Source organism: Apiotrichum porosum (assembly GCF_003942205.1).
Source record: "Apiotrichum porosum strain DSM 27194 chromosome Unknown scaffold_5, whole genome shotgun sequence".
NCBI classification, from domain to species: domain Eukaryota; kingdom Fungi; phylum Basidiomycota; class Tremellomycetes; order Trichosporonales; family Trichosporonaceae; genus Apiotrichum; species Apiotrichum porosum.
The window spans coordinates 1,209,496-1,221,505 of NW_021167112.1; the positions used below are offsets into that span (position 1 = coordinate 1,209,496).

The 12,010-nt window shown below is 62.7% G+C and overlaps 5 protein-coding genes across 5 annotated transcripts; 3 read left to right on the forward strand and 2 right to left on the reverse strand.

Annotated features, from left to right (window-relative positions):
- Window positions 1-374: 374 nt before the first annotated feature.
- Window positions 375-2,482, reverse strand: EHS24_007723 (uncharacterized protein; the record flags this gene model as incomplete). Its single annotated transcript, XM_028623068.1, has 2 exons — window positions 375-2,273; window positions 2,327-2,482. The coding sequence occupies 2 exons, from the start codon at window positions 2,480-2,482 to the stop codon at window positions 375-377; spliced, it is 2,055 nt and encodes a 684-aa protein (XP_028476961.1).
- A 713-nt stretch (window positions 2,483-3,195) lies between these two features.
- EHS24_007724 (uncharacterized protein) lies at window positions 3,196-4,035 on the forward strand (the record flags this gene model as incomplete). Its single annotated transcript, XM_028623069.1, has 3 exons — window positions 3,196-3,555; window positions 3,603-3,717; window positions 3,755-4,035. The coding sequence occupies 3 exons, from the start codon at window positions 3,196-3,198 to the stop codon at window positions 4,033-4,035; spliced, it is 756 nt and encodes a 251-aa protein (XP_028476962.1).
- A 228-nt stretch (window positions 4,036-4,263) lies between these two features.
- EHS24_007725 (uncharacterized protein) lies at window positions 4,264-6,364 on the forward strand (the record flags this gene model as incomplete). Its single annotated transcript, XM_028623070.1, has 4 exons — window positions 4,264-4,443; window positions 4,497-4,926; window positions 4,986-5,653; window positions 5,693-6,364. The coding sequence occupies 4 exons, from the start codon at window positions 4,264-4,266 to the stop codon at window positions 6,362-6,364; spliced, it is 1,950 nt and encodes a 649-aa protein (XP_028476963.1).
- Window positions 6,365-6,506: 142 nt separating this feature from the next.
- On the reverse strand, window positions 6,507-7,958 carry EHS24_007726 (uncharacterized protein; the record flags this gene model as incomplete). Its single annotated transcript, XM_028623071.1, has 2 exons — window positions 6,507-7,715; window positions 7,779-7,958. 2 exons carry the CDS (start codon window positions 7,956-7,958, stop codon window positions 6,507-6,509), a joined length of 1,389 nt encoding a protein of 462 aa, XP_028476964.1.
- Window positions 7,959-8,158: 200 nt separating this feature from the next.
- Window positions 8,159-10,396, forward strand: EHS24_007727 (uncharacterized protein; the record flags this gene model as incomplete). The annotated part of the gene is made up of 8 exons (XM_028623072.1): window positions 8,159-8,196; window positions 8,240-8,621; window positions 8,662-8,780; window positions 8,822-9,079; window positions 9,170-9,309; window positions 9,390-9,675; window positions 9,960-10,062; window positions 10,346-10,396. 8 exons carry the CDS (start codon window positions 8,159-8,161, stop codon window positions 10,394-10,396), a joined length of 1,377 nt encoding a protein of 458 aa, XP_028476965.1.
- Between the last annotated feature and the right edge of the window lie 1,614 nt (window positions 10,397-12,010).

The window sequence follows — 12,010 nt, forward strand, 5'->3', positions numbered from 1 at the left end:
ACTGATGGCGCGTCGGCTTGCTCGTCGCGTCATACCACTGGGCCTCGTCTCCAGCGTCTGCAGCTCACCCGCTCACCAGCTCTCCGCCAACCGCACAAGGAACTGGCAGCGAGGCGAGCTGGAGGGCCTTCCTCTGCCAACATCCATGGTATCTCCGCGGATATACAATCGTGGGATGTGGGGACACTGAGCGTTTGACTCTTACTCGTCCACATTCTCCATTCGTGCTCGCTCTCATCCCACATGCAGCACCGCCAGACATGCTTCGCGGTCATAAACAAGCGTTCAGTGGACTCTTTCTCTCTCCTTCGTTCCAATGGTACCCAATCATGCATGCTACACAACCCTAACTCGCTCGCTCGCTCGCCCTCTATCTAGAAGACAAAGTCCTCGACACGCCACTTGCCCACGGCCTCCTCGGCCATGCCGCCCTGCGGGGCGGGGACACGACGACCACGGGCCTTCTTGTCCTTGTCGTCGCCCGCGTTGCTGACGTTCTTGGCCAGGCGGAGCGCAGCGTCGACGGGGGCGCGGATACGGCGGTAGTCCTGCTGGGCCGCGAGGGCGGGCGCGAGCGCTTCTTGCAGACGGAGGAGGAGGGGCTCGGCCTCGGGAATGGCCATGAGGGACGGGAGGTGCGCGTCGAGCAGGAGCGACGAGTGGGCGACAATGTGGCCGAGGCTGGGTTCCTTGGACAGCGGCGCGCGCTCGGGCCACGACTCAAGGCCGTCGCCGCGCTCGGCGTAGATCTCGGCCCAGAGCGCCAGCTGGGTGAGGACGCGGAGGGCGCCGGCGCCGTCGAGCTGGCTGCGGAGCTCGGCGCGGAACGACGGGTCGGGGGTAGGGCCCGAGACAATGTCGTCGAGGACCGTGGCGAGCGGAGGCTGCTCCGAGTCGAGGGCGCGCGCCAGGAGCGCGACCGAGGTGCGCGACGGCAGCGAAGGGTTGGTGCGCACCAGGCGAGAGATGGAACGCCAGTCAGCGCAAGGGACGAGGGCACCGAGGACGACGCCGCCTTCCCACATCGAGTCGGCGACGGCCTTGCGGTCCACAAGAGTCTGGACAATCTTGGCAGCGTAGGGGCCAGTCTTCTTGTCGCCGGTGAGGGCGGCGCCAAACACAGCGTCGAGGACGCGGCGAACAACAGACTCGGAGATGGCAGCACGCTTGGCAGGCGACGCACGCTTGTCCTCGTCGTCGAGCCACGAGGCAAAGGCCTTCTCGGCGCGGGGGACAGCGTCGGGCGAGGTGGTGCGGAGAGCAGCCGAAACGGCCTCGAGCATCTTGTCGGCTGTGGGCTGGGCCGTGGTGCCGGCAGCCGCCTTGAAGACCTGGGCAGTGCGAGCAGCCGAGCCGACAAGGAGAGCGAGACCGACACCGCCGGCAGGGAGGATCATGTCGGCGACATGGATAACGCTGCGGCCACCTTCGTCGCCAGGGTGCGAGAGGACAGTGCCGAGAATCACGTGCGTCGGCGCAGGGCGAGCGAGGACAGCGAGGTGAGTGATCTTGGTGTCGGTCGCACTCGACACCGAAGTGCTGGCCAGGACGGCAGGCAGGTCGTGGCTGGGCACGACGAGAGCGACGTTGGGGGTAGGGTATGGGCTGGCAAGAGCCGCGAGGGGACGGGAGCTCGAGGGGAGGGACACGATCGCGGCGGGCGTCGAAGGGTGGGCGAGGGCGAGACCGGGCTGGGTGGGAGTACCGTCCACAATATCCTTGACAGTACGGGTGTGCACGCGGTTGGCATTGTCGATGGCTGTCAAGGTGCCATCCGAACCAACATCGGCCGCAAGGACAGATGTGTTGGCCAGGGGGGCGTCGGCGAGGAGCTCGGCACGAGGAGCCGAGACGTCGAGGGTGTACACGTATGCGCGGCCACGCTCGTCCACAACCACCACGCGCAGAGGCACATCGACAACACCAGCAGCATGCACTCGGGCACCCTTGCGCGACTGGACGAGGGACGTCACTTTGAGCTCCGAGTCGAGGAGCGACAAGCTGCCGTCACCGCCAACCACCACCAAGGGCCAATCTCCACGGACACTGTGGACCGAGTGTGCCGGGGTCTCGAGCGACACCGAACGCTTCTCTCCCTCCTCTCCGCTCCACACCCAGACAGCACGGCCGTTGTCAACGACAGCCGCGGTCACGCGCGAGCTTGATGCCTCGCCAGTCTCGTCCGTCTCGGCGGTCACAAAGCTCACGGGAGCGCACGAAAAGGATGTCGAGGGGGGGACGGTAAACGAGGTGGTGGGACGGAGAGTCTTGATCTGTTCGTTTGTCAGCAAACGGAAGGTCGTCGGAGAGCAAAAGCACGACCCACGTCGTAGGTCCAGACACCATCTCCGTGGACGGCAGCGACTGCCAGGCGGCCCTTGCTGCCGTGAACTGGGGCGAGGGTGACGTGGGGGACGCGCGAGGACGACGCGTGTGCGTAGGGAAACGTCGCGAGGGACGAAGGGGCGGCTATGGACGCCATGGCCGGTGGGTTCTTGTGGATGGGTATGGTGGGAGATGAAAGAGTTGGCAGGTGTTGAAGCCGATCTGCAAACGATGGAAATCTTGTGATTAGGTAAGCAAAGGGGTGGCAAAAGCCTCCACTTTTGGTGCCTGGCGCTGTCCACAAGCGTTCGCTGGCGGTGGCATCCATGGCACGCACGGTGGTTGTACCCACTCTCTGATCTCTGCAGCATTGTGTCGCCATGCATGCATGGAGGACGTGTAAATTGACAGTTGTGATAAACACCATCAAGCATCACAAATTCCAACTTTGAGACCTGCATTTGGTGTTGGGAACCGCTGCTCGCACAGGCTGTGGACATTCCCTTTTGTGTCGTGTGCCGGTGGATCTTGTTGGATTGTCGATTGTCCCGCGTCCGTGTTGGGCGCGTCGTTGGAATGCACTCTATAAAACACGCATTCCCTTCGTCCTTTGCCTCCTTCACTATCCTTACTCAGTCACTCCACATCCTCGCCACTCTTACAGCCGGGCCATACAACACCCTCGTGTGAGTCCAGAATCAAACTCCATTTGCTGTCGTTGGCAAACCTCATCAGTCTGTTATGTTGCAATGATCAGTGGATACAGTCACTCACCATCAATAAAAACACACCCCATCCGCTCCATACTCCCATCACTGGCCACCATTCTCATTCTCCCACTCCTTCCAGTGCTCACCTGCCGCCAGGACAATGACTCTCTGCCCGGCCCCTCGTCGCACTCCTGGCCCGCTCCGCCCTCCACCCCCCAAGAAGTCTTTGAACACGATCATCGAGGAAGACACTAGCTACACAAGTGACACGAGCGACAGCAGTTGCACCAGTTCCAGTAACTCGTGGTCCAAGTTGCCCAAGCCTCCAATCATGCCCCCCACCGAGACGCCAGCCGTGTCCGCTATGGCGCCAACCACACTGGTCGTCGCGACACCGTACCCCCAGGACACCGAGTTTGTTTATGAACCTCGTTGTTATCAAGAGCCTCCTGGAGACCCCATGGTCACTTATCCCGACGAGTATAGGACCTCCAGTTATGACGCAGTTCGGTGTTGCCCGGTACGTCTACCATACGTGGAGCTTGGGGGGTTGCTGACGTCTCTCAGGGCCCCGTGTTCTGTGTCGAGGCCCAGTCTCCCACCATCAAGGACGAGGTTATGGACGACAGCTCCATGGCTGAGGGATCCCGCCTTGATGGGGTCACCCCGGCCAGGGCCGCAGGTGAGTTGCGCTACGCGTTGGTTCAACTAACGACCAGTCATCATGCAGGCCAAACAGCTCGAGCTCGAGTCTCGCCGCCTCGACCTTGAAGCCAAAGCTCTCGACCACGCCAAGAAGGATGCCGCCGTTCGTCGTCGTGCAGCTGCCATTGATTGGTCTATCAAGCTGCTCGAGCTCGACTTGATCGATCGCTCAAAGCTTGACCAAGCCACAGTCAGCAAGCTAGACAAAACTGTTGACAAGGTCCGCGCCGCAATTGATGCCATGGACCTCGATGGACAGGGCATTGATAATCCCACCTGGTTACTGGCCCTCTGATGGAAGCGGGAGAGCGCTTTTCTACAGTGATACCTGCATGTATACGCTATCAACAAATCTTGGGGGAGGTCTAGATGTCGCCACAGCGGCAGTGAGGGCTGGTGCACGTGGTGCACGTGACGTGACGTAATCGTCCACATGTGCTTCCTTTGCCACCCAACACGACCAAGACAGACTGGTTTCGCTTGGCACCGCTTCGTCACCGTCCACACATTCAACAACAACACAATGAGCGGGCCGCCAGCACCAGACGCGTCTCCCTCGGACACAAGCGCGGAAGCCACTGTTCCCCCCGTGTCCCTGCTGTCTCTCCCGCCCGAAGTCCTCCTTGACAGCATCCTCCCCATCTTATCTACCGACGATATCCTCAGCCTCTCGAGTACGAGCAAGGTCCTGCACTCGCTCTGCGTGGGTCATAGGCTGCTGCTGAGTCCAAACCCACTTGCTAACGTCGCCACCAGAATGACCCGTCGGTATGGCGCACCAAGACGCGGCAAGACTTCAGCTATCGCGCCACGGCGCTCGCGACGGCCAACAACACGTCTGCGGACTGGTACAAACGCGTCTACCTGGGTCTCCGCCGGCCACGCACCTACCTCTGGGGATCGACGGGCGAGTCCCGACTGGGGGGGGCCGAGAGTGTACGCGCCCACACGGGCATGTCGGTCGCCATCCGCCAGGCTGTCGACACACCCATGGACGTGACGGACATGTTTGACGCCAACTCGAACACGCGCGAGCGGACGTGGCGCGCAAACCTCCAGCAGGCGCCGGGCACGGCGAGGTATCACGACGATGCCGAGCCGCCGGCGCCCGTGGGCATTGTGGATCTCCAGGCTGGCGGATGGAGCTTTGCCGCGCGCGACATGCAAGGCGCGATTTGGGTGTGGGGTGAGTGCTGGGCAAAGGCGTGGTGCTGGTGGTGTACATGTTGCTCACAGGACGATCAGGCAGGCTCAGCGGAGACGGCTACGGCTTCAACATTCCCAACTGGGGTAACCCACACGCGACGGTTGACGAGCCCTCGCGCATCCCTTTGCCGGCTCACGCTGAATCGATGGCTGTGGGCCGCAAGCACGTGCTTGTGCTCGACAGCGACAACCTCGTGTGGGAGATGCAGGCCTGGGGCAAGGCATACCACCACACGGCTCCCGAGCTCACTGCCCCTTCGTCCACGGGGGCTGCGGCGCCTGGTCGCGCGCAGCACATTGTCCAGATCGAGGCGGGCTGGAACGTCTCAGCGTGCCTCATGTCGTCTGGCGATGTGGTGGTCTGGGACCCGTTTTGCGCCGAGTACAAGGACTCTCTCACGAGCGACGACGACATGCACGGCCCCCTTGGCGCTGACGGCGACGACCTCACTCGCATTTTCTACTGGGGCACCGTCGGCGCTGACGTTGTGCACCGGCTCGAGAAGATTCCCCTCCGGCCCGAGCCCGAGGATGACGAGGACCAGACCGCCGAGCGCGCCTGGGAGAAGGCCGAGGGCGGCATGACGGACAAGCAGCGCGAGGATGCGCAGAAGGTTGTCAAGATTGCGTGTGGCGAGAGGGAGGTGTTTGCCCTCAAGGGAAACGGCGAGGTGTGGGTCGCGTCTATTAGCATGCCGTGGCAATTCGTGAGTTGGAGTGTTTGTAAGCGGCAGCTCACGCTTCAGCTTCGCCACTTTTCGTCCCCCTCAATCACGCACATTTCTGCCCAGTGGATCAACGTGTTCACGTACTCTGCCGCCACGGACACGTCGTCTGTCCAGGTCCTCATCGGCCGCATCGACGCTTACGCTCCGGACACTGGCCGCACCGCCACACCCCGAGTGTTACCGGGCATCAACGACCTCCCAATCCTTCAGGTCGTGGCTGGAGACTGGCACTATGCAGCTCTGACCACCACGGGCGAGATGTACACCTGGGGCCAGAACACATACGGCCAGTGCGGCACGGGCGGCGGACCGGAAGACGGCCGCATCCTGCGCCATGGCGGCCGCAACGTCGACAACCCCACACGCGTGACGTTCCCCAAAGACGGCGACAAGGACGCATTCGTGTTTGGCATCACGGCGGCGGGCATGCACTCTGGCGCACTGGTGCTGGGCCACCCCCGGAGTGAGGAGGAGAAGGCGCGAGACAAGGCTGCGCGCAGTGCTGTCCCGCCTCCAGGCGCGCCGCCACCGTACACCGACCACGATCGCGGACCGGTGCGCGGCGTCCCCGGGTTTAGGTTCCCTGGCATCTTCCGTATCGGTCTTGCCGGGGCAAGAGGGATGCGTGGGATGGGAAGCAGAGGCCGTGGAGGACCGCCTGGTCAGGAAGGGCCTGGAGAGCAGACGTGAGTGGTAGAATCGTAGAACCCGTACCAAGTCAGGAAATGTCAGTTGTCAAACGTTTATGCTGTCAAATGTTTTCTTTTGTCGCAAAAGTGGCATGTCGTAGCAAGTGCACATGAATAAACCCAAGAAACAGGTCGAATTAGAGCTACTTCCTGCCCTTCTTCTTCTTGGGCGCCTCATCCTCACTCTCACTCTCGCTGTCCATCTCCTCGTCCTCATCGTCGTCCTCCTCATCATCGTCGTCGTCCTCGTCCTCGCTGTCCCCTGCCTCCGCCTCGCCCATACCGCCCCAGATCTCCTCCTCCTCCTCCTCGCCAACCTCGGCGTCCTCATCGTAATCCTCCTCCTCGGCGTCCTCGCCCTCGGGCTTGGGCGGCACCACATCGCGGTGGCTGCCAAACCCGCGGAACACAAACGAGCCCACACCCACACCGCCCACGGCGCCGACGACGCTGCCCTTCTTGCCGGGCGTGACGGACGCGTTTCCCTTTGACGGGTGCAGCGCCGGCGGGGTGGTGGCGCACACGCGCAGTGTCGCGTCGGACGAAATCGTCGCCAGGCCCGCGGTGCGCGAGAACGCCGGGGACGGGGTCGGCAGCGCGAGCATGAACGCCGCACTGGCGGCAACGCCGGGGACGGCATACAGCATGCGGCCGGTACGCAGGTCCATGGCGGCGGTGAGGGAGGAGTGGTCGGCGAAGAAGAGCTCGTGCTCGTTTGCGCCGGGGATGACGGCGCCGACGCCGCCCTCGCGCGCGGCCTTCCAGTCGCCCACGGGCTTGCGCTGGCGCGTGTCGTACCGGCGCACATTTCCGGCTTTGGTGCCCGTCACAATGTCGGTGGTGGAGTTGGGCAGGAACGACGAGCACAGGTGGTGCACGGGCTGGCGGATTTGGAGCGAGTTGTGCGCAACGTTCTTGGCGCGCCAGACCTCTCCGGGGGCCAGGTCGTCCTTTTTGCGCTTGTTCGCAGCAGCTGCCGTTGCTGATGTCGAGGACGGGGTGGCCGAGAAGGCGCGCGTCGCGTCCCACACACTGATCTCGACCTCCTTGCCCGCGAGCGCGAACGTGTTGGAACCACCCACGCCAGGACCCGAGGGGGTGGAGAGGGTGAGCACCGGCCGGCCGACCTTGAGGGTGCCGCTCACGTCGGCGCCCGACGAGAACAGGCTCACGCGGCCCGAGGCGAGCGACGAGATGGCGCCCTCGCCCAGCGCAGCGAGTCCGGTCCACTGGCTGCCGGCCTTGGGGACGGGAATGGCGGTTTGGGACGTCACGAGCGGGACGGCGGTCTCGTCGTCGGGCGAAGGGAGGGACAGGGCCGAGATGCGGTACTGGTCGTCGGCGACAAGGAGCTGGAGCAAGTGGTCAGTGACAGTTGGGAGACACAGCGGGGGACGCTCGGGGCATCGACTTACACCACCGTTGACAGCGGCCATGCGCTTGATGACGCCGACGCTCTCAAACTCGCCATACTTGATGGGCAGGTGGCGGACGATGGGGTCCCGGCTCGGTCCTGGCTCGGGCACGGCGACCTCCTCAATGGTGTTGGCGTAGAGCGCCGGTGCCCAAAAGTCGACTGTGCGGTAGGCGGCCATGGTTGTTGGATGTTGTTGAAAGAGCGAAGGACTGAAATCTCGTTTTGGCTGTGGTTTGGAAATTCTGATTTCAAGTGGATGCGGGGTCCCCGCAGCACACAGGGAAGTGCCGACGAGCGAGAGGTGGTCATCGATCATCGACGAGACACCCAACTCAATCTCTCATCCATCTCTTGTCCTCACCACCCCCTCTCGCCGCCATGCGCGTCGACGGCATCATCATCCTCGACCCCAACGGGTGGGTTATGGTCTTCTGAGCAACCCCACTAACCATCGCGCAGGAAACCGCTCATCACGTCCAACTTTGCAGCCCACCCGCCCGCGTACCCAGCAGTCCACATTGACGCGTACAACCACGAGCTCGCCCGCGTGCGCGCCGAGGCAACAGCCGTATCGTCCAGCAACGGGTCCAGCGGCGGTGCGGCCGTTGCAGAGCTGGATCCCGTTCTCTGGGTGAATGCCCTCGGACGCACGGGGACCGGCGCCGGCGCCGCGCTCTGCCACCTCGAGCGGGATGGACTCCGATATCTCGTGCCGCTCAGCGACGAGGTGAACCCTCTGTTTGCGTTTGCATTCTTGGAGAGCTTTCTGGACACGCTGAGAGAGTATCTCGGCGAGGTCACCGAGGTCACTGTCAAGGACAACTTTGAGATTGTGTACATGGTGCGTTCTGCCGGGACGACCCCAGCTGACATTCTCTCAGCTCATTGAAGAGATGCTCGACGAGGGCCACCCCATGACCATGGAGCCCAGCATGCTCAAGGAAATTGTCCTGCCGCCCAGTCTCATGCGCAAGCTGCTCAACGTCGCCGGCGTCTCTGGGTGGGTGGTCTCATGGGCGCGCTTGCTAACCACCACCTCAGACTCCAGTCCCACACGACCGCCCCCTACACGGCGCCAATACCATGGCGCCGCTCTGCTGTCCGGCACGCCAACAACGAGATCTACTTTGACCTCGTCGAGACTCTCGACGCCATCGCCGATCGCCGCGGAAACGTCATCCAGAGCAGCGTGTGGGGACGCGTCAATGTCAACTCGCGGCTGTCCGGGAACCCCGACCTGGTGCTCCGTTTCACCAATGGAAAGGCTATGGGAGACCCGGCGTTCCACCCTTGTATCCGGTGAGTCGTGCGAGGAGCGCGTTGTGGGGACCTTCACCCGACTCGGCTACCACATTGTCCCTGCCTGCCGTGCAACGTACTGACTTGCAGATACTCGCGATGGGAGCGCGATGGTGCGCTGAGCTTTATCCCGCCCGACGGAAAGTTCAAGCTCGTCGACTACTCGGCTGGCGAGGTGTCGCAGCTGCCCGTGTCGCTCAAGGCCAAGATGACAGTGGACGACAACGGGGGTGAGTCCCAAAGCCAGATAGTTCGACGTCATGGACGCATCTGGTTGCTACATGGACCGCACACCTGACCTCCTCCCCAGGCCGCTTTGCACTCACGCTCACGCCGCGCGTGACCGCTCGACCAATCGAGGACATTGTGGTCTCCATCTTCCTCGGATCCACCACCACGTCCATCTCCGCCACGCCCGCGGGCGACCGGCGGCCGCTAGGCCTGGGCCGCGCACAGCAGCAGCAAGAAGGCGCCGTTGACGGCCATGTGGGCGGCGGCACGGCCGAGTTTGACCCGCATACCCAGATCTTGCGGTGGACGATCAGCTCGCTGGTGGCGAGCGAGAGGCCGCCGACATTGACGGGGTCGTTTGTCTCGTGAGTGTTTGAAGCGTTCTTGTTCAGTGCCACCTGCGCCCATCCCCCCGCGTCTGGCCGGCTGGATTGGACTGTAAGAACCAGCCAAGCCGAAGCTGCGAGACTGCGACGCTCGACGCTCTGGGGTAGCGTCCCCGCCGCCTCCGGGTACCTGCCTGCCCGACATGTTGGAGTGACGCTGCGGGCAGTGACATGTCGCTCGTGCCGCGGCGCCGGCGCTCTGACCTCCTGCTCCCGGAGGCCACAAACGTCCCTTGTCAGTAGTACTGACCCGCGCCCCACAGGTCGTCCCGCCCAACTCCGGACCCATCCTTCAACGTCGCATTCTCCATCTCCAACTACTCGTTCTCGGGCATGCGCGTCGACCAGCTCAAGGTCGCCGGTGACGTAGGTTACAAGCCCTTCAAGGGTGTGCGGACGAGCACGCGCGCCGGGCGGGTGGAGGTGCGGTGGTAGAGGATGATAGAATGGGAGAGTAGCTGTTTGTAGAAGTGGGGTGGGGTGGGCCGCGCCGCCACTGGCCGCTGGGGGTGTTACACGGGGATGGTTATTCAGAGATACAATGCAAGGACGTATTAGTGGCAGGTGGCTGGTACACTGCTGGACGAGGCGCGGGTGTGGTCGACTGATCGCGACTGCCAAGGCTCTGGCTGGCTGATAAGTTATCAAGGTGATCGCTCCCGACTGCCGTGCAGCCCACAGACCGACCAAAGAAACCTGATTATATTGATTTCACGGCACCAGGCCCCACACTACAAGCCATAGTGTATTCCGACGAGAATGGTTGGCCTGCGTATGCGATTGCTGGCAGCGGTAGCAGCTGCAGCAGGCCGCACGCGCACGCGCACGCAAGGAGCGCAGCGTAGGGGGGACGCGCTCACGCAGGCACTCTCTCTCTCTCTCTCCCCTATTCAGCGCTTGAGCACTGGGTACGCGCCGTGGCCGCGCATGTGCTGCGTGCTGCGCCTTGACATTCACAACAACTGACATGTTGAAACACAAACGGCGTACGATAAGACAGTTAGCCAAGCAAGGTTTAGCATTTTACTCATTTTTGGGCCACGGTCCGATGGCGCCTGGCGCACCTGGCGCACGTCTTGGCCTCTTGGCCTAATGAAGAAAGAATGGAACGAAAGGAACACAGCGCGTGCTGCAGCGGCGCATGTCTGCAGCATGGCCTGTGGCCTGTGTGGTGGTGTGGTGCTGGTTGGCATGGCTGGCATATGGCTGGCCATGGCTGTGGGCTAATGGGATGTTGGTGATCGACCGTGTCGTGGCGGCTGGCTGGGGGCACTGTATAGATGAAAAGTGGCCCAGGACCTGGACACACCCAGGCAGTTGGTCGTGTCTCGGACGCGCCATTGCCTGCCTTTAAGCGAGAAAAGCCAGCAAGCGCCGCCTGGTGCCCGCTGTTACCGCCGTACAGGTGAGAGGCGGCGACGCTCTGGGCAGATGAGAGGGAAGAGGGCCTATTCTAGCTCCCTCAGGCGCCATTTTTACGCCACAAGGAGTTAAGGAGCGAGCGAAGAAGAGAGAGAGAGATGAGGGGGGGGGTCGAGACGGACACGAAGGACACGGTCCCCCGTTGGCTGTGGGCTGGCTGGCTGGCTGGCTGGCTGGCTGGCATCGCGCACCCATTTGTTATGCGCATTGCACCCACCTCGTCCTTGTGCATCTACATACTCTCTCTCTGTCTCTCTGCAAGTACGTACAGGCAGGAAGCTCTCTGCACACTCACGCGCCTGTGTGCATGTTGTGCCTTCACCTGCCCCGCCGCAAACCCGTGCGCTGACGACCTGGCCCAACAGCAGCTCTCCCAATCGTCATATATTCCGGGATTGCGGGATCCACCCACCCACCCTTTTGCTACTCGCCCGTCCAAGACCCTGCCTGCCGTCTCTTCTCCACACACACCCACCCGTCGCAGTCTCTCCGTCTCGTCCATCCATCCATCCACCCATTCCACACCACTCTCCCTCCCTCCCCCAACAACAACAACACCTCCCTCCTCCTCGACAGCCCCGCCGCTGTCCACGTCGAGCCGATCCACCCTCTCCCTGGTTGATCTGATCACTCGGTAAGTGTTTACCCCCCCCCCTTCTCCCCCCCCCCACCCCCACCCACCAGTGTCTCGCGCTCTCGTCCCCCACTCTTCATCCGCACTGCGCACTGGCACCTCGTCCTCTTTCGTGCTCTTCGTATCTTGCACATCGCTCCCTGCCATCCACACCACCCGCTACTGCAGCCCCGCAACAGGGCGGTACCCAGTGCTGTCGGTCCCACCACCCCCATTGCTCCACCCCACACCCAGCCCTCCCCCCCATTCTTTTCGTTT